Source organism: Diplotaxodon limnothrissa, linkage group LG3, assembly GCF_057381915.1.
Source record: "Diplotaxodon limnothrissa isolate DT_005_m linkage group LG3, D_limnothrissa_male_GT1.1, whole genome shotgun sequence".
Taxonomy (NCBI): Eukaryota; Metazoa; Chordata; class Actinopteri; order Cichliformes; family Cichlidae; genus Diplotaxodon; species Diplotaxodon limnothrissa.
Window position 1 is genome coordinate 16,669,986 of NC_140598.1, and position 27,830 is coordinate 16,697,815.

The following is a 27,830-nucleotide window of genomic DNA, read 5'->3' on the forward strand; positions in this document are numbered from 1 at the left end:
GCTGACCTTTGACCTGCAGCTCAGCAGTCAGCTCCTCCTCCCTGTGAAGCTGCTGGCCCTTTAAGAGAGGAAGAGCACAGGATGAGCCCCCCCCTCACACACACACACACACACCCTCCTCCTCCTCAGCTGCACATTGTTCTGTGGCTCCGGGAGAAGCCACTTCCTCCTGCTGCTGCTGCTGCTCAGCCCGCTGCAAACGGACAGACAGACAGTTTCAGTGCCTCCGACGGAGAGACGGCGTCTGTCTGTGTGTCCGACGGGATCAGCTGAGGGGGGCGGACACGCGAGCACAGACAAAGACTCGCAGACAGACGAACAGACTGGACGAATGGACTGACAGGATGCGGCACCGCTGGACCCTCGGGCTCGCCCCCAGGTAGGAACAAAGACTCTCCTCCTTTTTTCATGGATGCTCCTGCTCCTGTTGTCATGGTAACCATTTCCTAGTCTGAGGTCACGGAGAGGAGGAGGGCCGGTTTGTTACATCAGCCGGCGCTTCCTGTTTTTACCTGCGTGATGTCATCAGACGTCTGCGGGTCACGTGACTGTAGAGCTTTTGTTTGTTTCAGCTGCAGCTGAGATTTTCACAATAAACAAACAGTATAATCAGCTTCCTGCTGACAGAAGCCTCGTGATCGATGAACGTCCACACTTACATGATAAAGCATCCTGACTCATTTACAGCTTTTAATCTTTTTAGAACTTTATTGTGAAAATTCCTCAAACCTGTTTGTAAAATATAAAAAAATTTTTATTTTATTCTGAAATCAGACATCACTGTGGAACAACAACAGCAGAGTTCTTGTTCAGATTGTTAAAACCTGTTTACACCTGTCTGAGGTTCTCTGTTTAGACCTGTGGTTGGGGTGGACGTAGCTCTCTCTGAGGTTCTCTGAGGTTCTCTGGGGTTCTCTGGGGTTCTCTGAGGTTCTCTGGGGTTCTCTGAGGTTCTCTGGGGTTCTCTGGGGTTCCCTCTGCATCTCTCTAAGTGCTGCTGGTTCTGTCAGAAAAGCTCTCCTGTCCGTAAGATCACAGTCTGGGATGTGTGTTTGCACCTCCTCAGGTTGGTCGTTCAGAATCTTTGGCTGGTTTGTTTTGATCCTCAGTGATACTTTGACCTCTGACCTCTCAGCGCTTCATTCATTGTCGTGTTTCTGCCCACGGTGACCTACGGGATTCAAACCAGCAGCCCTGGTTCACAGGTCACTTCCTCTGCGTCTGGCTGGCCTCAAACAGCTGATCAGCTCCTCCATCTTCTCCTCTGCAGGAGTCTGTGACACAGACAGTGTGAGCTCCTCACAGCAGGAGCTGACCTCTGACCTCTGACCGCCTCGTCATGCTCTGAGACTCTGAGAGAAATAACTGCTGTTGCATTAAAGCAGCCGGTCAACAGGAAAACAACCCCAGGAAGTCTGCTTCCTCACACACACACACACACACCCCTGCTTTGTCCTGACTGTGTGTGTGTGTGTGTGTGTGTGTGTGTGTGTGTGCGTGCGTGCGCGTGCGTGCGTGCGTGCGTGTGTGTGTGTGTGTGTGTGCGTGTGTGCGTGTGTGCGTGTCCTATTTCCTTTGTTTGACGGCCTGGTTGGGAGAACAACAACAACAGCACATGAGGATGTCTGTGAAGGCTCTCGGTCACCCAGGGTGGCTCTTAAGTTAAATCATGGTTCTAGCTGCGCACTTGCATGAAGAGGCGGGGCCGGCAGCATCTGACCAATCTAAAAGGAGCGTTTCATGGATCACGTGACTCTCCTTTCACAGAGGTGTCACTGCTCCGCAGATGTTATCAGATGACGATTGAAGACGTCTAATCTAACAGTGAATAATCTGAGCGACCTCAAAGGGTGATTCTGTTCATCAGGACGTTTCAGTGGGAGAAACCTTTCATCATCATCATCATCAGCTGACTTCTTCAGTCTCAGCTGACTGCAGGTTTCCTTTAAACAGGACGTTTGCACAATGACTGGAACCAGCCCACTGAAGGAGCTGGGAGGTCAGCTTGTGATCGTTAATCTGCAAACTGACCACAGCTATGAGAACCATTCACAGAGAGTTGATCACACACTGACCTCACAGCGTTGCAGGATGTACTTACGTGATGACTGAGCGTGATCGAGACATTTTAACAGGGTGCACCTCTAAGACAAGCTTTCTGTGTGATCAGCTCAGTCGCCTACAACATCTCCAGGTTTCTGGCTTCGATCAACCTGCTGCTGGGCTCTGAACACCACACCCTGAGGTGAGAGGTGTCATGATGGTCTCGTACCACGTTACATCTGTCTCCACTTGCATCCCAGTCAGGGAAGCGTAGTTCGTAAGAGATCACAGGACGACCCCACTCTCAGCGTGGACCAAGTGTGCTTGAGCTGTGTCTTCAGTGTGTGTAGAGTCCATCGTGTCTTTGTGTCTCGCTCCCTCGTCCCTTTGTGTCTTAGTCGTGTCACTGTGTTTCCTCTGTTCCTCTCCTTGTGTCTCATCCTTGACTCCCTGTTTGTCCATCTTGTGATGTGTCAAGCCTGTGTGTCTTAAGTCTGCCTCTCAGGGTTTCCTGTTTTATTTTGACAGTCTTGCGTCCCACGTTCAGCGCTGTGGTTTTTGCCTCCCCGTCTCATTTAGTCGAATTCGTTCCAGCTGTTTTTCCGTGTGTTTCTTCCTCCTGTGTGTATACATTGTGTCATTTTCCACTGATTCCTCGTCAGTGCGTCTGCAAATCTCCAGCGGTCCCTCCTTTTGTTTCCAGGTTTCCTCGATAAATTCCAGTGATTATTTCTGTGTTGGTTTCCCCAGGCTAGGTTGTCATGGTTGTTCTTCGTTTATTTTGCCTTTAGCCATAATAAACCTCTTGCTTTTGGTTGAACCCAGCCTCCTCTGTCTGCTGCACGATCTGCAGCCATAAAGCGTCTCGTTGTCTGCTTCACTGATAAACCGTCTCCCTGTTTTCAGCGAACATCAGATCACCTGTGCTCAGCTAACACACATTAGCCCTCCCACTTTACCTGTGGACCAATACAAACGCTCCGTCAGTGAAGCTGCTCTGTTCATTCAGCATCTGTTCACTTTAGCTGAGAATCATGTGACCCAGCAGCTGTAGCACCTGTTTTTTTCCAGGAGTTCTCATATGGGCGTGGCCTGTCATGTGACACTTTCATTATGATGTATGTAACATGTTACCATAGAAACTCATACAGATTTTTAGGAGGATGCTATTTCTTCTAACTGCAGCTGTTCATAGACAAACCGTCCTCTGAACATCGTTACGGCTCGTAGGAGGACACCTGTGTCTCTGACAAACCTCCTGTTATCAAAGAGGACAAACAAACCCAAACAAAGTACAAAGGCGGGGGAGCAAAGGAGAGGGGGCGGGGCTAAAGAGGAGGCCAAGACGTGATCAAAATTAGTCTCACTTTCTTGTTTTATCAAGTCTAGTTTCAGGTTACGTGACTCCGCCCACAGGTACGGGCCTTACCCAACAGCTGCACCTGTGGAATTGTTCCAGAGTGACCTCTGACCCCTGCTGTTTGCCCTGTGCTGAGCTGCAGCTCTCTCTCTCTTCACAGGTAGCCCAGCACTGAGGTGAGGTGTGACTGTTGGTTGCCATGGTGCCCAGGCCATCGTCAGGGGAACTATGGGGGCTCCACCTGATGCCCCCCCGGATCCTGGTGGACTGCTGCCTGCCTAACGGTACAGCCACGGGCGGATGTAAGCTTGGGTGTAGCTCTGTGACGTCATAATGTCGGACAACAGATGACATCATGACGTCACAGCTTTGTTTTTAAGGCTGAACACAAGCATCACTCGTACAGGCTTACCTTCGTCCTCTTTCAGCTCACCTGTAATATTTGTGTTTCTGTTGGATTGTATTTCCGTGGCGTTTCCATGCCGTTTTCATGCTGTTTCCATGACATTCCTCAGGTATGATGGTTAGCCTGGAGTGTCTGAGGGAAACTCCTCTCATCAGTATCAAGCAGCAGCTCTTCTCCGAGGCCAGGAAGTACCCCCTGTACCACCTGCTGCAGGTATACGCTCTTAACTTTGACCCCGCCCCTTCCTTCTATCTCAGTCCAACTATAAATTCCGGTCTCCGATTGGCCAGGAGGAGTCGTGCTACATCTTTGTGGGCGTGACCCAGGAGGCTGAGAGGGAGGAGTTTTACGATGAGACGAGGCGGCTGTGCGACCTGCGCCTGTTCCACCCCATCCTTAAGGTCATCGAGCCCCTCGGCAACCGTGAGGAGAAAATCCTGAACCGTGAGATCGGTAAGGGAACGCCCCATCACATGTAATCACACTATGACCTCATAGTCAGACTCCTCCCCCCACAGGTTTCGCCATCGGGATGCCGGTCTGCGAGTTTGAGATGATGAAGGACCCGGAGGTCCAGGACTTCCGCCGTTCCATACTGAGCGTGTGCAGAGAGGCCATGGAGGAACGGGAAGGAGGGGGGGCCCACAGCCAGGCGCTCTACGTTTACCCCCCCAACGTGGAGTCCAGTCCCCAGCTGCCCCAGCACATCTATAGCAAGCTGGACAAAGGTACTCCCACACCTGCTGGGCCCAGAACCACCCTGTACCTGTCTCTCCTGTGTGAGGTGCCGTGAGGGACATTATTACTGAAACACTGTCACTACTGAAAAACCTTTCAGTTGAACAGGAAGTTGTTTCAGTTGAACAGGAAGTTGTTTCAGTTGAACAGGAAGTTGTTTCAGTTGAACAGGAAGTTGTTTCTTGACAAGGAAACTGAAGGAAAAAGTGGTAGATTTCAAACAAACCACTGCACAGATGTCTACTCAGCAACCTGCCTAAGTGAAGCAGCTGCATTACTTAACACTATATTAGCCCCAGCATAAGTCACATTTAGAATAACAGACGGGCATTATCCTGGTTATTTATTTGGCATGTGTGCTTTTTGTCTTTTTTAGCAAAGACAATCTTAAAATCATCAATAAAACCAGGGAGAGAAGCTCAGCGCTCCTCCATGTAGCACAATGATGTTTACTCAAAAGTATGATGATGTGAATAATGTCTGAGACACCCAATGCAGATGATCCATGTAAAAAATTATGATGTAATTCAAATAGTGGCACATCATTAATATTTAGGGAAATTTTTTAAGTTGCACCAAACACATTGTGTGATAGGGCAAAAAAAAGATGTCCTAGGGTTTCATGGTCATCAGTTTCATAAAGAACACTGATCCACCTCAAAGCCAAAGCTCTTTATTAGAAATTCTGCCACAGGATTAAAGTGTGTTTCTGTAACTTTAGGTAGAATAGGCTATTTCATAATTTTCAGTACGCTTTATCCAGTGTATATGAAACAACTACATTAGAACCATGTAACCATTCTGTTGTAACTATGAAAGATTTTGTCTTTGAAGAATCTACTAATTATACTCTTATTGCATTTTTATCAAACAGCTGACATTGCCCTGGCAATAAATTTGGGAGCACTGATGAGAAATTATTGTATATCATAAACTTTTAATCAAATGAAGCCGAGGCAGCGGGACCAGTCCACTGAATGTGTTATATTCTCTTTGAGTTTAGACAATATTTTTCTGAAAGGTCCGTGTAACTGAGAATGACACCGCTATCATCCACAAATCTGTCATGAATATAATCTTTTTGTTTAACCAGTCACTCTTGAAAATTGATTTTTGATTAAGTGTTATTACCCTATGATTCCATAAGGCTGAATTATGGGGAGAAGTTGTGGGTAAATCTCATTTTCCAAAAAAGTCTGTTTTGGAAAGTTTGATATCTTGATCAGGATTTTATTTGCCTCAAAATCACATTTCAAAATAAAGTCTGATCCTCCTATTTTATTAAACAAGGATCATGGGATCTATGTAGAGTCTGGCTGTGACAGACAAGGTTTTAACCATTTAATTCTAATGGTGCCATCCATAAATTCTAATTCTGGAGCTTTGATACCACCTGTATTGTCACGGTCTGTGTTGGCAGACCGTGGGGATGTGGGCAGTGTTTGCGGTACTCTGTGATGCAAACAGTGCTCTTTATTTACAGTGAAAACTGTACAGTAATACATCCCCGTGTGCTCCCGACTCCGTGTCTCCTCCCAGTGTTTGTGCCAATGTGTCTGCTGCCCTCTAGTTCCAGCAATCCTCCTGGGAAAACAGAGGCAGCCGTTAGTGCCCTCAGCTACACAGGTAGGCTCACACAAACAGACCAGCTGGAGAACTGCCAGGAAGTCTCACAAAATGATCCCACGTCAGCTCCAAGACTCTCTTAAGTAGCTCCCCTGACGAGGCCTGATCAGCAGCAGGTGCGTGGCTTCGGGTGTGGCCAGTCCCCTAGCAGGGCCACACCCACCAGGCCTGACGGCGCCTATAAACGAGTGCTCAGACACACAGCCACCCACACACACATATGTACAAGCATAGAGAAAAAGGGGGAGCAACACCAAAAATACATAAGTAACATGAGTCTATAACTGCTCAGGGATCTTTCTATGTAATGGGTTTTATTCCTCCACAAAAATTGGAAAATAACTGTGTTAATGTATTTTGTCAAAGATATTTTTATTGATTTAAAGCAACAAAGAAAAACAGGTACACACAGAATTGTTCAACAACAGAGAAGTTTCACAGTGACTGTTTGGACTGAAATATTAGAACACAGATTAATGACACACTCACATGTCTAGTAATTGCTTACACCAGTTTACCCCCTACCCATACCACTTAGAACCCCTATCCCTCAGGCCAGGTAGGAAAAAAAAGAAAACAAAAGAAAACAAAAAGGAAAAAACAAACAAAGCAAGAAAAAAGAAAAAACAAACAACAGAAACAAAAAACCCAAACAACAAACAAACACACACAAAAATAAAAAATACAAAAAAACCATTGCAAATACAACACAAAAATAAGACAAACACACATGACTAGAAAAAAATAAATAAATAAAATAACAACATTTTTCTGTGTTAATGCTTTTAGAGGAGATATGTAGAGAGGGACAAGGATAAATCAATTTGGAGATGCCTCCAGCTTTAGATAGGATGTTTCTGCCAAAAATAGCGAGTCTCTGGTTAACCAGTGGCTGAGTGATGTCTTTATCTCCATGATACAGTTAGAAATATTAGTGTCTTCTCTGCTAATTGGGTTTTTTAGATATTATCAGCCCTATATATTTAACTTGAGGAGTCAGAGCTTGTATGAATCGGGTTCACATTTTTTGATACTGAGAGATAAACGAGCCCAGACCTCCCTCTCCACAGCCACCTGCTCCAGCTTATCCAGGGGAACACCAAGGCGTTCCCAGGCCAGCCGAGAGACATAGACTACGTTCACTCTGCAGGTTTTAATGCTCAATTCAGATTTTTTTATCAATCCGATTTTTTTTGTCTGCTCGTTCACACTACAAATAAAATGCGACAGCAAACGCGCTCTAGTGTGAACGCTCAAAGCGGCCGCATGCGCAAAAGAAGACGTCACACACAGCGCGCTCTGTTCAGACCCAGAGCAACAGGATGTTTGACTGATGGCCTTAATATAAAGACTTCGGACTTTACGTTTGCCAATTTTTGCTTTAAGTTATTTTGTTATTTACATAATAATGTAGATAACCTAATAATGATCCTTATTGCTGTTTTAGAGGAGCGCTGCTTCAAAGGATAGATTTCTGTCAGAATCTGCAGATTATACAGGACAAAGAAAATGTTCACGTTTCTCCAACGTTGTCTTCCCAACAGTTTCACTGACATCTACACGGGATGGCCAGGAAGCGTTCACGATGTCTTCTCTCGCGCTGATAATTGGCGTCTGTCTTGTGTCAGTGACGTAAAAGACGGATTTAATGCGACATGACCGTCAAACAGCAGTCGCTTTCTAAAACATCGGATATGTATCGGATTCAGGACCACATACGACGGTGACCCAGATCGGATTTGATGCGCTTTCGCCTGCAGTGTGAACGTAGCCATAATCTCTCCAGCGTGTCCTGGGTCTGCCCCGGGGCCTCCTCCCGGTGGGACATGCCTGGAACACCTCACCCAGGGGGCATCCTTGTCAGATGCCCGAACCACCTTAGCTGGCTCCTTTCAATGTGGAGCAGCTGCTCTACTCTGAGCCCCTCCCGGATGGCAGAACTTCTCACCCTATCTCTAAGGGAGAGGCCAGCCACCCTTCGGAGGAAGCTCATTTCTGCCGCTTGTATCCGCGATCTCGTTCTTTCGGTCACTACCCACAGCTCGTGGCCATAGGTGAGGGTAGGGACGAGAAGCTTTGGAGAAAATTTAGTTTTCTCTACCTCGCATTTATCTTTCAAAAAAATAGACTTATCATCTGTGAATTGACTTATTTTGAAGTCTTTATTAAAAATTGATATTCCTTGTATGTCGTGTTAACAACTGAGTTGCCAATATAAAAAGCTTAGGGGAAACAGGACATGCTTGCCGAATTCCCTGTTGCACCTTGAATCCATTTAAAGAAGCTACAGTATTGTTAAGTAATGCATCTGCTTCACTTAGGCTACAAGCACAGCCGCCCCCACCCCCAGGTCCTGGACCAGTACCGGTCTGTGAGTCGTTTGGGTCGCAAGAGTCGAGGCTTTCAGGGTTTTTATCGTTTTTATATCGTTTATATTGTTAGCTCGGTTTCCCTGGGTCTTTTCCCGATGTTATGAATAAATCAGTTTTTTGGTAGCGGTACTGTATACCTGTCTGACTTGCTGTACCTGTCTGTGCAGGGCGCCTGATTGTGACCATCTGGGTGATCGTGTCTCCATCAAACTCCAAACAGAAGTACACCTTGAAGGTAAACCTGGACACTGAGCTGGTTCCTGAAACAATCAGAACAGGAAGTGAGGTAGTCACCAGGTGTGTGTGTGTGTGTGTGTGTGTGCAGGTTAGTCACGACAGTTTACCTGAGCAGCTGATCGCCGAGTCCATCAGGAAGAAAAGCCGATCGATGCACCTTTCACCTCAGCAGCTCCGCCTCTGCGTTCAGGAGTACCAGGGCCAGTACATCCTTAAGGTACGCCTGTCTGTCTGTGTCTACCTGTCTGGCCCCACACCTGACGACTCACCTGTCTCCCTCCCTGTGTGCCTCTCAGGTGTGTGGCTGCGATGAGTACCTGCTGGAGAAGTTTCCTCTCAGTCAGTATAAGGTAACAGCTGATCCTGTGGCTTCACTGCACCTGTCAGTTTGTCCTACACCTGACCTACCTGCTGCCCATAGTTCACATTAATGTCACGTACAGGACAGGTGAGACTGTCCAACGTGAGCTTAAAGTGTCATCCAGGATTAGGTGATCTTCAGTTCCTCACCTGTGTGTCTGCAGTACATCCGCTCCTGCATCATCGTGGGACGTCTTCCTCACCTGATGCTCGTGTCCAAAGACAGCCTCTACTCTCAGCTTCCCGCCTCAGGCTTCGTCACGCCTTCCTACAGGTATGGCCGTCACAGGTGTCACACCTGCAGGTATCACAGGACACAGGACAGGAGGTGACTTGAGCTGTGTGTGTTTCAGCCGTCGGACTCCTCAGCCGTCTCCCTGTCCAGGAGGAGGCGACGGTTCTCCTCCTCGCTCCTTGTGGGCCTTCAACACTCTGCTGAGAGTCCGGCTGCTCTGCGCCACGTACGTGAACGTGAACATCAGAGACATCGATAAGGTGAGTCGGTACTCGCTGCCTGGACCTGCCGCATCACATGTGGGGTCTAACAGGTGTTATCATGATCAAGCATCAGCCCTGACTCCAGTAATTATTACGTGCTTTGAGAAGCTTTAATGTTCAAAGAAGGACTCACAGGGTCGTAGCAGGAGGAGACCCAGGACTCTGCAGAGGTTCTGAGCTGGAGAGAGGGAGGACTGGACTGGATTAGATGTCTGGATGTTTGGGTGGATGGTTGGATCAGTCCCACCCTTGCATGTGATATGAATCCAAAACATCAGATAGGATTTTGTTGTGTGTGTGTAGATCTATGTGAGGACAGGGATCTATCACGGAGGAGAGCCGCTCTGTGACAACGTCAACACCCAGAGAGTGCCCTGCTCCAACCCCAGGTACGACACACCCAAACACACACGTTAAAACATCGGCCCCCCTCCTGTCGCTCCTTTTACCTGCCTGTCTGCAGCTAACTCTTACCTGTCTGTCTTCAGGTGGAATGAGTGGCTGACCTATGACATCTACCTGGCTGACCTCCCTCGTTCAGCCAGACTCTGCCTGTCTATCTGCTCTGTGAAGGGAAGGAAAGGAGCTAAGGAGGTAGGAAAGAAGGGAGTACAAGTGATCTGTGTAGTAAGACTGCTGGTTGAACCTGTCCCAGGTCGTTTCTCAGTACTCAAGTACGCAAGTCCGCACTCGTCCCACTCGTGCTTCTGAAGTTCCCACGGGAATCTGGAGTCCCTGAGAACTGGAGGACGCGGCGATCGTTCTAATGTTGGAACGGGCGTGTACTTGATGACATCACAGCTCAGCTCCATTGTTTCCACTGTCACCACCCTTTAATTTAACTGTGATTGATATGTGCAATGGAAATTACACATGACATAAAAAACTGCACAAAGTAATAGATTTCTTTAAGGAAAAAATCTTTTTAAAGTATTTTGCAAAATGCCCTTTTACATACCATCTGCTTCACAGTCAGATGTGAACAGCTAAAAACTGTACACACGTATGCACAGTTCATGCTGCTTATTTAATAGAAACAAAGAGGTTAGAAAGCTTTTATTTTATTTTAGTAGATAGTAAAACCTACCACAGACAGCTGCTGGGGTTTGGAAGAGAACTGAACTAATACTCCAAATATAATCAGATCATTGTTGGAGCAGCCGTCAGGATCTCCTCGTATCAACATGCTGTTTTTGTTTCCTCCTGGATTTAATTATTTTTATTGTTAGATTCAATTCAGAGTCAGCTGTTTAAATAAGAACAGCACATTTTACATCAGGTGAAATGACCATCGATGCATGCTCGATAGAAGGGGAGGAGCCAAGACACATCCTCTGTCTCACCTGTCTCACAGGAGCACTGCCCTCTGGCCTGGGGGAATGTAAACCTGTTTGACTACAAGGACATCCTGGTCTGTGGTAAGGTGGCTCTCAGCCTGTGGCCTGTTCCCCATGGCCTAGAGGACCTGCTCAACCCCATTGGAGCCGCGGGTTCAAATCCCAACAAGGTACCCAACAAGTTCTCTCAGACAGTAGAAATGTGTCTGATCCTGAAGTAAGTATTTAATGATGGTGTTGTGGTCTGCAGGAGACCCCCTGCGTGGAGCTGGAGTTCTCCTGGTTCAATCAGATCGTTGTTTTTCCTGACGAGCAGCAGATTGAAGAGCACGCCAACTGGACCATCAGCAGAGAACTGGGCTACAACTACTGCCACGGCCTGGTAACTACAACATTAAAAACTCCCTCTCTGCCCCCCGAGGTTTGGTGTGTGTGTGAAATCCTCAGACCACGTCCTCTAAAGAGGTCCTATACAAAGATCCTCTACAGAGGTCCTCTACAAAGGTCTTCTACCAGAGGTCTTCTACCAGAGGTCTTCTACCAGAGGTCCTCTACAGAGGTCCTCTACAGAGGTCCTCTAAAGAGGTCCACTACCAGAGGTAGTCCTCTACCAGAGGTCCTCTACAAAGATCCTCTAAAAAGGTCCACTACCAGAGGTAGTCCTCTACAGAGGTCCTCTACAAAGATCCTCTACAGAGGTCCTCTACAAAGATCCTGTACAGGGGTCCTCTACAAAGATCCTGTACAGGGGTCCTCTACCAGAGGTCCTCTACAAAGATCCTCTACAGAGGTCCTCTACAAAGATCCTGTACAGGGGTCCTCTACCAGAGGTCCTCTACAAAGATCCTGTACAGGGGTCCTCTACCAGAGGTCCTCTACAAAGATCCTCTACCAGAGGTCCTCTACAGAGATCCTCTAAAGAGGTCCACTACCAGAGGTGGTCCTCTACATAGATCCTCTACAGAGGTCCTCTACCAGAGGTCCTCTACCAGAGGTCCTCTACAAAGATCCTCTATCTATCGGTAGTGGTTTCCTGTGTGCTCTCCTTCCATTAACAGTGCTCTTCTTCGGGGTCTTCCTCAAAGTGAACACAGTTGCTTTCCAGCTGTTCTCCAGCTGTTTTGCCTTTGGCTTCTTTTTGCCTCTTTGGGAATTGTGGTGTAATCTTTATAGGTTTCATCTCGACCGAAGAGCAGCAGCAGTCCTGTGCAGTTTGTGTTTCCGATGTTGTTGTGTGTTTTAGTTTGTCAGTGTTTACCTGTGACTCAGATCCAAATACAGAAGACTCAGCAATTGCCTCAGACTACCTGTCTCTCACCCGTCTCTCACCCGTCTCTCACCTCTCCCTCAGAGCAGCCGTTTGGCCTGTGACAGCAGTGTTTCGTCAGGCGATGCCGAGCAGCTTCGCTCTCTCTGCTCCAGAGATCCGCTGTACGAGCTCTCGGAGCAGGAGAAGGACTTCCTCTGGAGACACAGGTGAGAATCAATGTAATGGAGTGAACACCCTGCAGGTGTATTTTTGGAGGCATGTCCTCTGAACGCTGTGACGTTCTGAACCCACAGTTAAACCTCCGATCCAGGTATATTTGAACAGGTTTAAATAGTCCCAGATTTACCTAACGTGATCTTTGACACAGAAACTTTCTGGACCTTTCTGTCTGTCTGATTTTAGATGTCTGGCAGCTTCACGTGACTCTCTCTGTTTGTGCATGTTCCTGTCCACCGGCCTTGTCTACCTGTCTCTCCCCATTTGTCTACCTGTGTCTCTGCCTGTCTGTATCTCTGCAGACATTACTGTGTAAACATCCCAGAGTCTCTCCCTAAGCTGCTTCTTTCTGTCAAATGGAACTCCAGAGACGAAGTTTCTCAGGTACCGAACTTCCCATCACAGTCAGGGACAAATGCTTCAAACCCTCACTTTGACTCACCTGTCTCTCTGTCACCTGTCCCCTCCCTCAGATGTACTGTCTGTTGAAGGAGTGGCCTCTGATGGAGCCCGAGTCGGCTCTCGAGTTGTTGGACTGTAACTTTCCCGACCCAATGGTCCGAGAGTTTGCGCTGCGCTGCCTCGTGCAGGGCCTGACGGATGACAAGCTGTCGCAGTACCTGTTGCAACTTGTACAGGTGCGTGTGGTAATGGTAAATGGTAAAGGGTCTGCACACCTGCTGCTGTGTGCCTCACACAGTCCTCTGCAGCACACTGCAGACACACCTGGACTCCTCACCTGTCTGTGTACTGTCACATACATACACTTATCTTTCGTCTTTTGTCTCATGGTCTTTTCTGCAGGTGTTGAAGTATGAGATGTACCTGGACAATCCTCTGGCCCGTTTCCTGATAAAGAAAGCTCTGACCAATCAGAGGATAGGGCACTTCTTCTTCTGGCACCTGAAGTGAGTGCAAATGTCCTGGTGTTTACCTGAGGGATCTAACACGTCTGTTTGGTCATTTTTAATCTAACAGGAAGTGTTCTCACAGGTCAGAGATGCACAACAAGACGGTTTCCCGACGCTTCGGTCTGCTGCTGGAAGCTTTCTGCAGAGCCTGCGGGATGTACCTGAAGCACCTGAACAGACAGGTGAGCCCTGACACACCTGGTCTTCTGAGTCCAGTTCAACATGAGCTCCTTATCTAGTTTTTCTTAACCTAAGACCATCACCACACAACAAAAGTGTGTCTCAGCCCAGGATTTATCAGTCTACCTGTGAGATAGTTCACAGGAACCAGGAAGCCTTGGAAGACCAATCAGAAGCATGGACACATACTCACAGGAAGTATCATGCTGGAAAAATATTAGGTGGTTAAACACAGAATAGAGCGTGAAAATAACACAGAGCAGCAGAGTGAAACAGCAGTGTCAGTGATTAACGAAGCTTCTCTCACCTGGTCGTTTGTATAACTGAGCTACTAACACACCTGTGTGTGTGTGTGTGTGTGTGTGTGTGTGTGTGTGTGTGTGTGTGCGTGTGTGTGTGCAGGTAGAGGCCATGGATAAACTGGTGAATCTGACCGACACACTGAAGCAGGAGAAGAAGGACGAGACTCAGAAAGTATGAAAACAAACAAAGCAACTTAAATCTGACTTGTGATTGGCTGACGGTGACGTGTGTTTCTGTACTGCGATTGGTTGTCAGACTCAGATGAAGTTTCTGGTTGAGCACATGTCTCGTCCAGATTACATGGAAGCTCTGCAGGGATTCGTCTCTCCACTGAATCCAGTTCACCAGCTGGGAAATCTCAGGTAGGCATAACTGGTTAAATAACTGCATGACTTCCTACCTGACCGATCATTGCATGACCAGATCTTTTAGTGTGTGTGACTATGACTAAGATCAGTGTGGATATTTATAGCTCTTGGTAGTGAAATGTGGGGTTTTCTAAATATAAAAGTGATTCATCTGCATATTGACCGACTTTAAGTGTTTTATTCTTTAAAGAGCTTCCTGACTGCATCAGCGTGTTTTCAGGCTTGAAAAACAACAAAGTAAAACAATGTTTAAAAAGTGTCGTGTGCTTTTAGGCTGGAGGAGTGTAGGATCATGTCCTCGGCAAAGCGCCCCCTGTGGCTGAACTGGGAAAACCCTGACATCATGTCCGAGCTTCTCTTCACCAACAACGAGATCATCTTCAAGAACGGAGATGGTAACGAGTTTGGCGCTAACTGTATTACTGCTGTTTACAGCTGTGCCAGGGCACTGTGGGTAACGTAGTGTGTTCTGTTACAGACCTGCGTCAGGATATGCTAACGTTGCAGATTATTAAAATCATGGAGAACATCTGGCAGAACCAGGGTCTGGACCTGCGGTGAGAGCCCGTGACATTAGCTGTGACATCACACCGACACCTGGCTAACGGAGCGTGTGTTTGTGTATTAGCATGTTGCCCTATGGATGCCTCTCCATCGGTGACTGCGTGGGTCTGATCGAGGTTGTGAAGAACAGCTTCACCATCATGCAGATTCAGTGCAAGGGAGGCCTGAAGGGGGCGCTGCAGTTCAACTCCAACACGCTGCATCACTGGATCAAAGACAAGAACCGCGGCGAAGCGTGAGCACACCCCTCTGCACACCTGTTTGCATGAACACCTGTCTGCCCTCTGCTCACTTCCTGTCTGTCCCACAGGTACGATCGGGCCATCGACCTGTTCACGCGCTCATGTGCTGGTTACTGCGTTGCCACGTTCATCCTGGGAATCGGAGACCGCCACAACTCCAACATTATGGTGAAAGAGAATGGACAGGTGAGCCTCTGACCCCACGCCCTGACAGCTCTTCCTGGGACTGCAGCCGCCTAACTCTTTGTCTGCCTCCTCCAGCTGTTCCACATTGACTTTGGTCACTTCCTGGATCACAAGAAGAAGAAATTTGGCTACAAGAGGGAGCGTGTACCCTTTGTCCTTACTCAGGACTTCCTCATCGTCATTAGTAAAGGCATCCAGGAATCCACCAAGACCAAGGAGTTCGAGAGGTGCCCTGTCCCTCCTCTTTGCACCTCCTCCTGTCTCCCTCTGAGCCCGCCTCACTCTCTGTCTACCTGTTTAGGTTCCAGGAGATGTGCTACAAAGCATACCTCGCCATCCGTCAGCACGCCAGCCTCTTCATCAATCTCTTCTCCCTTATGCTGGGTTGCGGGATGCCTGAACTGCAGAGCTTTGATGACATTGCCTACCTGAGGAAAACCCTGGCCCTGGGTAAGACTGGAGTGACGGACGGGCAGGAGACAGGTGGTATTATGATGCTGTAGATGTCTAGAACTCCACCAATCCATGGTGGCAGCAGAGTGCCTGTTCTAAGCAACCATCTCCTGTCCATCACAGGGACAGTTCAGTACTTGGAACTGTCTGTAACCCGTCTGTCTCTAAGCCATCTGTCATAGACCGGCCTGTCTAAGGTCATATCCCAATTCATGGGTTGGATCCTCCTGAGGACCCGGCCTTCGCGGTCTACGTGGGCCGGGTCCTCAGAAGGTTGGGTAGGCCGGAAGTAAACGGCTGTGGAATTGAACGGTCTAGCCTTCAGATTAGCATCACCGCTGTCTTGGTGGAGTTTAATAAACTCGGCGTAAATTCTCGACCATCTCACACTTCTGTTTAATCAGTTTTCTGTTTGACGTTTATTCAGCTGTGTGAAAACCACCCGGGGTATTAATAAAGTGTTATTTTATCTAATCTAATCTAATAACTTTAATCTCAGCCAAACCGATTGACTCACGAACAAATAAAACACTGAAAAAGCCCAACAATAACATTTTTAGGTTGTCTAAATGACTCTTATATTACATTTAACCTGAGTAGCGAAAGTCCGCGGTGATCTGAAAATGATGTGCCGGGAGTTGTGTCGTTCTCGGCGGCTTCAGTGACCCTCGAGCTCTCAGCTAGCTATCGAGCTGGTGGGTAACAGACGTCTCCAAAAACGTCGAAGCACTTTTGCAAATATGCGATATCTTGATAAACTGAGCAGATATTAGAAGTTTACACGCCCACATTCTCGCCTGAAAATATTTTAAAAGTTTATTTTTTGGGGGGTCCTTTGTCCCTCTTTGGGGGGGGGAAACTCCCACTAGGTTTAAATCTGGGACTCTCCACCATTTGACCCTAGAACTGAAGAAGGTGAAACATCTTCAAGCAACTTAAACAAGTCCAGACGCTTTTCTTTCCAAGCTCCTTAGATTAATACCAGTAATTTTAAAACTTAGTAGCTGCCGCCATTGCCGGAAACTGGAGTTTGGCTGGGCCACGCTATGATTTCTGGGATATGGTGGGCCACGATGGACACACCTGACCCATCCTTCAAATTCGGGTAAAAGGAGGCCACACTTGTCGGCTGCATTCAGAGGAGTCTACGAATTTGGACAGCCTTCGGCGCGTCGCTGTGACGTAATCGGTCTACAAATGTGTCCTCAGGAGGATGCAGCCCATGAATTTGGACACGACCTGTAAGTCTTTTCTTTAACCAGTCTGTCTCTAACCCATTTGTCTGTCATTCAGAGAAGAGCCAGCAGGAGGCACTGGAGTACTTCACCAAGCAGATGAACGACGCTCACCACGGCGGCTGGAGCACGAAGATGGACTGGATCTTTCACACCATAAGACACATGCCCAATGAGCACTGACACACACCTACCCACACTGGTGTGTTTGTTTACTGCACTACTGTGATGATTATGATACTAATGATGATGATGATGACGACAGACTCGTCATCTGATGTCATAGATTTTCTTTAGAGGTTTTTTGTCCTTGTGTCTTTTGGACGGTTGTCATAGAAATATGAATCTCAGGGTCAAAGGTCAGTGGGGTTTTGATGATGCCAAAGGCAGGCTGGGAAAAAATGACGATGCTGATGATGAAGGTGACGTCACAAAAGTCTTCCAATCGGTGCTACTGTTAGCTTGTTAGCTGCTGTACTTTTCAAAAACAGTCAAACTTTATTGAGTGAAATTTTATTGACAAGCAGCTGTAACTTCATAAAATGTTATTTTTGAGTGACATAACTTTATTGAAACCAGCAAAGTGAACACTGTGGTCACTGTGAGAGCAATAAAACTTCCAATAACCAATCAATATTTAGATTATGACAATCAGTTCTGACCAGTAGGAAGGCAGAGCTGACCAGCTGTGGGCGGAGTCATTGTGATGATGCAGTCTAGAGACTTAAGATACCTTCAGAGTTTATTGGAAGTATCTTTTGGAGTATTTTGTTGATTTGAACCCACTTAAACAGATTTTTACGATCAGCATATCATCCTCGTTAATCAGGGATCAAAGTACTCGACAATCTGAACCAATCAGCTGCTGCCGTTAGCCCTTAGCTAGTCTACTTAGCATTGTTAGCTGTTGGCTCATGAGTCATGCTGAGATAGTTAGCATTAGCCTGTTAGCTATTAGATAGCTGAGTTGTTGCACTGGATAAAGGAACTGTGGGTAGGTTTAGTTACCATAGTGAAAACCCCGTCCCTCTAATCTCATTGGCTGCCAGTTCCTAGGGCAGGGCTACATTCAAATAGTTTTATGTGAAGGTTTTTTCCTGTTCAGGTGAGAGATCAAAGCCCCGCCCCCTGCTGCATGCTAATCATTCATTGCTGACATCATCGACTGTGATGGTTACTATAGTGACTGATAACACACGGGGAGATGTGATGTGTTTGTTTCCATGTGATCAGTATTGATTGTTTTCTGATGTATTAATGATTTTTAACTAATTGGTTTCTTCATGTATTGATTTGTGATGTTATTGATTCTTCTTGACCCTCTGACATAGGAGAGCAGGTCACCTGAAGGGCGGAGCCTGATGTTATAACACCATGCCCAGGTGTTAAAGCACTTATTGATCAGTGTTATTATGGATTATTGTTGTTTTGTTGTTTCAAAATAAAAGTTTAACTGGTGTGTGTGTGTGTGTGTGTGTGTGTGTGTGTGTGTGTGTGTGTGTGTGTGTGTGTGTGTGTGTGTGTGTGCTTTACTCACCTGAGACATGTTCAGTTCCTCTGACGTCCAGCAGGTGCTGCTGTGACCTTTGAGTCCTAACTGCTCTTTTTTTAAAATGAAATAAATAAAACTAAAATAATAAGATATTTCACCGTATTTCAAGGAAAATAAATGCAAATAACTCTGGGTATTAATCAATCCATGATATATGACATCTTTTTTTTCCAAGCTCCTTAGACAGCATTTGACACTGTTGACCACACAATCCTATTAAATTAGGGGTCCCCAATCCCAGTCCATGAGGGCCGGTGTCCCTGCAGGTTTAAGATGTGTCCTTGATCCATCACAGCTGATTTAAATAGATAAATAACTGTCTTGTCTCCAGAGGCCTGGTAATGAACTAATCATGTGATTCAGGTGTGTTGACCCAGGGTGAGATCTAAAACCTGCAGGGACACCGGCCCTCGTGGACTGGGATTGGGGACCCCTGTATTAAACCATCTAAAGACATGTGTTGGGTTTGCACTTGTACAAACGTATATATGTATTTTATGTTCACATATGTGTGCTTGTGTGTGAATGTGTACACTCTTGTATATGTATGTGCATATTTGCATGTACACATATATTTTTACAAACATATGGGATGTCACAATGTTTTCTATTTTTTCATCTTTCATCTATTTTAATTCTTTTTATTTGATTATGCTATCCTTCTGTTCAGCACTTTGGCGGACACTTGATGCCCTTTAAATGTTCTTTATAAATAAAGATCACTTGACTTGAGAAGCATACATTAATGCAGAGAAGTGTATTTTCGTTTATCGTTTTTTTAATGTATTGATTGTGCAGTGTTGGTCCTCCATATATTTATAAATATAATTTTGTAGTTTATGCACTATGGGTCCGCCATAATATTTATATATCACTTATTATTATTTTTAATGAAGTCAATTATTCCGCGTTGATCCTCCATACTTATGGACATAATGTTTCGCTTTTATAACCTTTCGTGAAAGGGCGATTAGTGACAGCTATTATATTTGTCCCTTCGCGCCTTCCGTCCACTGTAAGCATGCCGTAAGCATGCGCATTGACAGAAGCCGTCACCGCAGTCCAGTGTGTTGAGTAGAAGCCGAGTAGGGACAATAGATTAAAAATAGAAAAGTACAGGTGATACAGGCGGAGATAAGGAGCAGAACGAGAGACGGAGGAGAGATGGATCAGTTGGAGCGGTAAGGCTCACCTTTGACCCGGAAATAACTGCAGATAACGCTCGAGCACGTAGAGTTAGCATCCAGTGTGATTCATTCAAACTTTATTTAAACAGACTGCGTGAAATAAGAGTTAGCCGTTAACAACAGCGTTTTTATCCAGGCAGTCGGGGTCTAAACTTTATTGACACAGCCTCCCTGAACAGTCCGTTTGTTTCGGAGCGTGAGACGGTCGCGTGCGCTGTTGTGTACAAGTGAGAGGACCTGTGGAGGTGTGACGTCAGCGCAGGGCTCCGTCTTTTAAATGGAGTTTAGGAAGGACATGTGAGATAAAGGGGCGACTTCACCTGTGAGTAGTGACGGTGCGGTGTGTCGAATCTTTCCAGCCAATGGTTTCGGGCGCACGAAGCCCCGTTTAACAGCTCACTGCTGCCATCTGCTGGTCGTTCGGTGTACAGCGGCCCTGCTGTGATAACACATGCAGGCTACATATCAGTGGAAAAGCAAACGTAAAGATGACTCAAGCATTTTAGCTGTTCGTCCACCATAAACCATGGGCACGTCCCTCAGGTGACACCTGGGATTACCTGCTGAGTACTTCCTGTTTGTCTTTCAGTCCCCAAGATGACAACGCACAGGAGACAGATTGTCACGTTGACAATGCCGATGGAAACAACAACAACAACAACCGGCGCAAGGTAACCTGTTCCTCTGTTTTACCTGGTTACCTGTTCACGTCGTGCTCGTGTCTGTAGGCACGTTATGTTATCCCAGGTGGAAGTCTCGCTGAGACACGTGGCGTTAGAGGACAGACAACAGTTGTGTTTGTGGATATATGACTGACTGTAATTATGCATGAAATCATCACATCTCTGTAGGATTAAACTGAACATTATAAGTGCTTCATAAAAACAATGTCACGTGACTTTGCTGACAGGAAGCTAAAAGTATTGTTTAATGTTCCTGTTGGAACTTTTGTATCGCCGCATAAATAAGAGTCATAAAACTCAGCACTTACTTTTAAATGTTTACTCTTCGGCCGCCCCACTTTATCCTCTGCTGTGCTATGAATCCTGGGATATGATGTGCCAACCCACATCATAACCCATCCTTGAAATCTGAGGAAAAGGACGACGCATTTGCAGCAGCCTTCGTCACGTCACTGTGACGTAATCGGCCCTCTGAAGGACAGCCTTGAGTTTAGACACTCTTAAAACCCTCAGACTGTGAGGGCCTGATTGGTCAGCAGCTGTGATGTGTGTGTTTTGTAACCTGCAGACGGTGTGTCCAGGTGCAGGTGAGCACCCCCTGCAGTATAACTACACCTTCTGGTACAGCAGGAGGACCCCGAGTCGTCCCGCCAGCTCTCTGAGCTACGAGCAGAACATACGACAGATCGGCACCGTGGCCTCGGTACGTATGGACAGCTTTCTGTGAGGACACGCCTCCTCTGAGACCACACCCCGTCAGCTTTACTGATAGTTTCAGTCTGACACGATTTTATTTCTTCTCTCTCTGATTCAGTCACATGATCAGTCTGACCGGATCAGTAAGTCTGTGCGATCGATCGTTCTGATAGCCAATAATGTGTGTTCAGGTGGAGCAGTTCTGGAGGTTTTACAGTCATCTGGTGAGGCCAGGTGACCTGAGCGGGCACAGCGACTTCCACCTGTTCAAGGAGGGCATCAAACCCATGTGGGAGGTAACTAAGTACCCAGTACTCCTGCAGTACTCCTGCAGTACTCGTGTAGGACAGATTTGTGCTGCTCAAATGAAAGTACAACAATAAAATCATCATAGACACACAACACATGCAGGGCTGCAGTGACATCACCACGAACCAGACACGCCTGTGTGAGGCCACACCCACACCAAGAAAGTACTAATGAAGGAAGCATCAATGAATTCTTAGTGAAGTGCTGATGAAGATGAGGGGTATCCATCCATCTTCCTTCACTGGGGGGCAGGTCACGGGGCAGTAGCCTGAGCAGAGCGTGCCAGACCTCCCTCCTGCTGGCCGCCTCCCGGAGAACACGACAAGCGCACCTTGCCCAGGAGGCTCAGCTCTCTCTTCACCACCGTGGACCGGTGCAGCATCACTGCAGCCGCTCCAGTGCACGCTGGAGGACACCACCTGATGAAACCAACAGAACCAATCTGCACGAAAGCCAGAGACGAGATTCTTGGCTGCGCCTGTAAATTCTGTACATGAAGATTCTGAACAGAATCGGTGAGAGTACCATGTCCCACCAGGAACTAGTCCTACCTACTGACGGCTCTGCGGACCAAGTTCTTGCAGTGGTTGCTTAAGGATTCAATGGCCCGTAGTACGGCGATGGGCCCCTGTCCCTTTCCCTGGCTGTGCCACATCCTGGGCCTGGTAACCCCAGGCAGGGGGAACTGTTTCCTGGGTGATCTTCTCATGGAGGTTTTTTAATAACTCTTTGTCTGGTCCCTAAACCCATGTCCAGAAAGGTAGCGCTTCACAGACGAGCGGTCCCACAGCTGTACACAAAAGGCTAAAAGTAACATGAACGTTAGGTCATAGTCAATACAACAGATTAAATAAAACACGTGAAAATAAACAATACATAATAATTCAACTAAGAATTCTTAACAGAAAAGCTGTTTTAACAGAAAAGTATTAACTGCTCATCAGTGTACTCGAGTACTGCAGGAGTAATCCTGGAGATGTACTCATGCGCTAAAGGAGTACTGATACTGCAGCAATCCCGTACCGCCCCCTGCTGTGCTGCTCGTACCAGTTGTCCCAGATAACTTCCTGCAGTGATGTTAGAGCTGTGTGGTCACATGACTGACGCACTCAAACTCCCCCCTGTGTCTCCTACCTGTCTCACCTGTTGTGTCTGTCTCACCTGTGCAGGACGAGTCTAACCGCAGTGGGGGGAAGTGGATCATCCGGCTGCGTAAGGGTCTGGCGAGTCGGTTCTGGGAGAACATCATCCTGGCCATGCTGGGCGAGCAGTTCATGGTGGGAGAGGAGATCTGTGGGGCTGTGGTCTCCATACGCTTCCAGGTAACCACACAACCACTGCAGTGCTGTGCTACTGCAGGGCTGCTGCTCTGAGTCGGAGTGAGGCACAGTGGAGACCTTCTCTACCAGAGATCAGGGCTCAAACTGGGATTCGGTGCTGTCGAAGTAAAACACAATAGAACTGTGTTACTAAAGTGCAGCTAGTGATGACTGTGGAAGTCTGTGGAGTCAAGCAGAGCGAGGACTTCTGTGATTGTTACCAGGGTTACCCAGTGCTGGTGTGCTGGTCCCCTTTTTTTAATAAGAATGAAACTACACTGAGCGTCATGCTCAGTGCTGAATTCCACTTTCAGAGCTCAGGGACCTCCCACGACATCTTTCAAAGTAAAAGTATTTCCAGTCTGGATCATGTGATCTGATCAGTGGGTAGCGTGGGTTCAGCTGGACGGGTGGGGTCTTGTTTGGCCTCAGTGTGTCCTGTGTGGAAGACTGTGGCAGCAATGTTGTCGAGCTGTGTTCACAGACCAAATCAGTGAGTCCGATATATGAGCGCTGGAAGTGAGCTCAGAGGAGAGCTGCTGCTCCTCCACTGACAGGAGTCTGCTCCTTTAGCCTAAGCTTAAAATTAGACGGTCTGTCTCCCAGATCCAAACTGGTTCCCCGAGTTGTGCTCTGATGCATCCATCGGAGTATGTGTGTAAATATTAGATAGGAAAAAGGACTTGTGTGGATGGGCGAACCAGGCACGCTGTGCTCAGAGTAGGAAAGTGATATAGGAGAACCAGTCCATTCACCATTTCCTGTCAGAGGCCATAAGAAGATCATTTGTAACCTTCACTAAAGCTGTTGCTGTGCTGAGCTCTGAAACCTGACTGAAACTCTTCAATAAGCCTCTGCAGATGATCTGTTAGCTGTTGGCCTATAATTAGCTAAGATTAGCTGGGTTTAAACAAGCTTGAAGGCCTGTGGTACGTTTATGATAGCATCTGACCTCTGACCTGTCTGTAACCCGTCTGTCTGTCAGGAGGACATCCTGTCGATCTGGAACAGGACGTCCAACGACCAGACGACGACGTCCAGAATCAGAGACACTTTGAGACGAGTCCTGAACCTTCCAGCTAACACCATCATGGAGTACAAGACCCACAACGACAGCCTCAGGTACTACCACTGTGCTAGCACTGTTACTGCTGCTAACACTGTGCTGTCAGGTTGGTTGATGCTTTGAGTGTATTCATATGAACCTGACGGTGATCAAAGTCACCTGTCTCAGCTCTAAACCATCTGTACTTAACCCTTTAAAACCAGTTAGAGCGGCACGCTCCGTTTTGCCTAACCATTTTTAAATCCCGGTAGAACCGGAACCGTGTAAGCTAGCGCAATAATTTTTTTTGCATATGAAACCAGAGGAGTTGTACTTACATCTGATGCCATCAGCTTGTCCTCGGTCACAGTTCCCTTCCACATATAGCTTTGCAAAAACTGCATAAAAAGCACTTGCAGCAACAAAAACATAATATTCCAGAAACACGCTTTGCCGATCCGATCAGCTGTTCGTAACACTTCCTACGTTAGAATAGACGTCAGCATGAGCTATCGCATGTCCGCCATTACCTGCCCGAAACCGGAAGTGACTTCATTTTCTCAGAAAATGTAGTTTTTTACTTGTAGGCCTTTACCGATGTTTTTAAAAGTCATGTTTGACTTCATGCTTTTCTGAATAGTTGCTGGGATGCTTAGGACTCAAATCGCGCTGCTTTAAATGGTTTATTTTGACGCACCTGCTGTTTTCTCTGCAAATTTGCATTATAGGATTGGTTTTCATTTTTCCTGCAGTATATAAAAATTGCTGTATCTCAAAAATAAAACTATGAAGACACAAAATAAATTCCCTGTGGTGGGAAACTATTTGTGCAACTTTTTTGGATTTACAGTTTTGAGGGATAAACCTCTTAAATTTCTCTATTTAGAAATATATGTTAAAAAAATAAAAACGATTTTCAAATTTTTTGTACTTTATTGCAGCGGTCCCCAACCGTTTTTGCGCCACGGACCGGTTTATGCCCAACAATATTTTCACAGACTGGCTTTTAAGGTGTCAACAAAATAAAACTAGTACCGGTACCGAAAAAAATAAGATTTATTCATAACACATGTGAAAAGATTCGATCCCTATACAACAGTTGTAAGAGCTTGGTTCGCATTGCCGGCAATAAGTCGGACTCGTTCCCGGTGGGTGATGGGCTCCGCCAGGGCTGCCCTTTGTCTCAGGTTCTGTTCATGATTTTTATGGACAGGATTTCTAGGCGCAGCCAAGTGGCGGAGGGCTTTCGCTTTGGTGGCCTCAGAATCTCATCTCTGATTTTTGCAGATGATGTGGTTCTGTTGGCTTCATCGGGTGAAGGCCTCCAGCTCGCACTGGAACGGTTCGCAGCCGAGTGTGAAGCAGCGGGAATGAGGATCAGCACCTCCAAATCTGAGGCCGTGGTTCTCAGCCGGAAAAGGGTGGAGTGCCCACTCCGGGTCGGGGATGAGTTCCTGCCCCAAGTGGAGGAGTTCAAGTATCTCGGGGTCTTGTTCGCGAGTGATGGGAGAAGGGAGCAGCGTAAATAAGCTTCCTCTGAAAGGTGGCTGGCCTCTCCCTTAGAGATGGGGTGAGAAGTTCGGCCCTCCAGGAGGGGCTCAGAGTGGAGCAGCTGCTGCTCCACATCGAAAGGAGCCAGCTGAGGTGGTTCGGGCATTTGACAAGGATGCCCCCTGGGCGCCTCCTGGGTGAGGTGGAGAGACACGCTGGAGAGATTATATCTCTCGGCTGGCCTGGGAACGCCTTGGTGTTCCCCCGGATAAGCTGGAGGAGGTGGCTGGGGAGAGGGAGGTCTGGGCCTCTTTGCTTAGGCTGCTGCCCCCGCGACCCGGCCTCGGATAAAGCGGATGAAGATGGATGTGAAAAGACCAGGAAAACCGAGTTAACGATAAAAACGATAAAAACGCTAACAAAATAACGCTGAAAACCGATAAAAACCCTGAAAACCATACATTTCACACCTGAGCCTCAACTCTCGCGGCCCGGTACCAAACGACTCACGGACCGGCACCGGTCCGAGGCCCGGGGGTTGGGGACCGCTGGTTTATTGCACTTTTTTGCAATTTATGTAGTTACTATGGACTTAATGCTAAAATATTGGCTATAACAGTTGTATTGATGTATAGCAACTTGAAATGCTTCCAAAAACTGCTCCACAGCATGTAAAAATATCTCGTTCTTAGTTCTATGGCAGGTCTAAAGGGTTCATGATCCTCTAAACAGGGTTTGTCCTCTGTTGATGTTTGGGACATGAGGTGGAGCCACTTTTCATCTAATGAAAGGAAATCAGGACTTTTGTTTTCTTTAGGTCAAAGTTGAGATCAAATGTATGTGTCCTCCCTGTAAACCCACTGTTACCCCTCTGTCCTCCCTGTAAACCCACTGTTACCCCTCTGTCCACTCTGTAAAACCACTGTTACCCCTCTGTCCACTCTGTAAACCCACTGTTACCCCTCTGTCCTCCCTGTAAACCCACTGTTACCCCTCTGTCCACTCTGTAAACCCACTGTTACCCCTCTGTCCTCCCTGTAAACCCACTGTTACCCCTCTGTCCACTCTGTAAACCCACTGTAAACACTCAAGTGTGTTTAGAGAGAGGGAGGATTGCAGCAGATGGTAAATGGCTTGTATTTGTATAGCGCTTTATGTAGTCCCTAAGGACCTCAAAGCGCTTTACACTACATGCAGTCATTCACACACATCCACACACTGGTGATGGCAGCTACATTGTAGCCACAGCCACCCTGGGGCGCACTGACAGAGGCGAGGCTGCCGGACACTGGCGCCACCGGGCCCTCTGACCACCACCAGTAGGCAACGGGTGAGGTGTCTTGCTCAAAGACACAACAAACCGTCAACCTTCCGATTACAGGACGAACTGAACTCTTGAGCAACGATTGCCCAGATGACACTAATTCTGTGTTTAAACTAACAGCTGTGCTTGTCACTGCTGACTGGTGAAATGCATTGTGGGAAACGATCCTGATAAAGCAGTGAGACCTCTTCTGTCTTTGGTTTCAGGGACAACTCGAGCTTCAGGAACACCAAGATCTCTGTCTGAGGTCACCGGGGTCAGCCCAATGGCCCTCTGACCAAACAGGAACTGCCGTGGTGTTACTCTGCTCTCTCATTGGCCAGAGGATGGCCACATGGACCAATAAACTGACTGAACTGGACTGACGGTGTTAGTTTGTATCTCTGAAGTTTGTGCTGGTGTAAATAAAACTGAGTCTTCTTTAAACTCTGAGTGTGACTCTTTAATCCCAGCTGGCACCTCCGGGTCCCAGAGCAGTATAAAGACCTGTCCCAGGATATTCCAGGATGGTAGCTGAGACTAATCTGGGTCTATTCCAGGCTGCAGTCCAGCAGGGAGCTGAGCAGATGGACTTGATCCAGGCCGGGATTAGCAGATCGGAGGTACCATCATCGGTACCTGATCCAGCTCACCTGTCTGATCGCATGATTCACCTCCCCTGCTGCTCCTTACACAGGAAGACGCCCTCTTACCACAGGCTGTGACACTACAGCGAGGTGCTGACATCATCAGCAGGAAGTGAAGACGTGACAACACAGGTGGATGCAAAGTTCCTCTCTCTCCACTGTAAGTGGATGTAGCTCGACCATGATTCTCTCTCTCTCCACTGTAAGTGGATGTAGCTCGACCATGATTCTCTCTCTCTCCACTGTAAGTGGATGTAGCTCGACCATGATTCTCTCTCTCTCCACTGTAAGTGGATGTAGCTCGACCATTATTCTCTCTCTCTCCACTGTAAGTGAATGTAGATCGACCATGAATCTCTCTCTCTCTCTCTCTCCACTGTAAGTGGATGTAACTCGACCATGATTCTCTCTCTCTCTCCACTGTAAGTGAATGTAGCTCGACCATGATTCTCTCTCTCTCTCCACTGTAAGTGGATGTAGCTCGACCATTATTCTCTCTCTCTCCACTGTAAGTGAATGTAGATCGACCATGAATCTCTCTCTCTCTCTCTCCACTGTAAGTGGATGTAACTCGACCATGATTCTCTCTCTCTCTCCACTGTAAGTGAATGTAGCTCGACCATGATTCTCTCTCTCTCTCCACTGTAAGTGGATGTAGCTCGACCATTATTCTCTCTCTCTCCACTGTAAGTG

At 47.2% G+C, this 27,830-nt stretch overlaps 2 protein-coding genes across 2 annotated transcripts; both read left to right on the plus strand.

Annotated features, from left to right (window-relative positions):
* Positions 1 to 122: 122 nt before the first annotated feature.
* Positions 123 to 18,355, plus strand: LOC146634698 (phosphatidylinositol 4,5-bisphosphate 3-kinase catalytic subunit alpha isoform). Its single transcript, XM_085378301.1, has 28 exons — positions 123 to 379; positions 3,564 to 3,687; positions 3,919 to 4,022; positions 4,100 to 4,262; positions 4,328 to 4,537; positions 8,713 to 8,780; positions 8,871 to 8,999; positions 9,079 to 9,132; positions 9,307 to 9,416; positions 9,496 to 9,637; positions 9,944 to 10,029; positions 10,129 to 10,234; positions 10,995 to 11,147; positions 11,228 to 11,359; positions 12,329 to 12,453; positions 12,766 to 12,847; positions 12,937 to 13,101; positions 13,268 to 13,371; positions 13,457 to 13,556; positions 13,957 to 14,028; positions 14,113 to 14,219; positions 14,499 to 14,620; positions 14,704 to 14,782; positions 14,854 to 15,024; positions 15,100 to 15,217; positions 15,293 to 15,444; positions 15,519 to 15,667; positions 16,964 to 18,355. The coding sequence occupies exons 2-28, from the start codon at positions 3,603 to 3,605 to the stop codon at positions 17,086 to 17,088; spliced, it is 3,213 nt and encodes a 1,070-aa protein (XP_085234427.1). The 5' UTR covers positions 123 to 379; positions 3,564 to 3,602; the 3' UTR covers positions 17,089 to 18,355.
* A 1,266-nt stretch (positions 18,356 to 19,621) lies between these two features.
* eif4e2rs1 (eukaryotic translation initiation factor 4E family member 2 related sequence 1) lies at positions 19,622 to 26,906 on the plus strand. Its single transcript, XM_085350468.1, has 7 exons — positions 19,622 to 19,638; positions 20,234 to 20,315; positions 20,896 to 21,030; positions 21,215 to 21,319; positions 22,502 to 22,654; positions 23,637 to 23,773; positions 26,718 to 26,906. Exons 1-7 carry the CDS (start codon positions 19,622 to 19,624, stop codon positions 26,755 to 26,757), a joined length of 669 nt encoding a protein of 222 aa, XP_085206594.1. The 3' UTR covers positions 26,758 to 26,906.
* Positions 26,907 to 27,830: the final 924 nt, after the last annotated feature.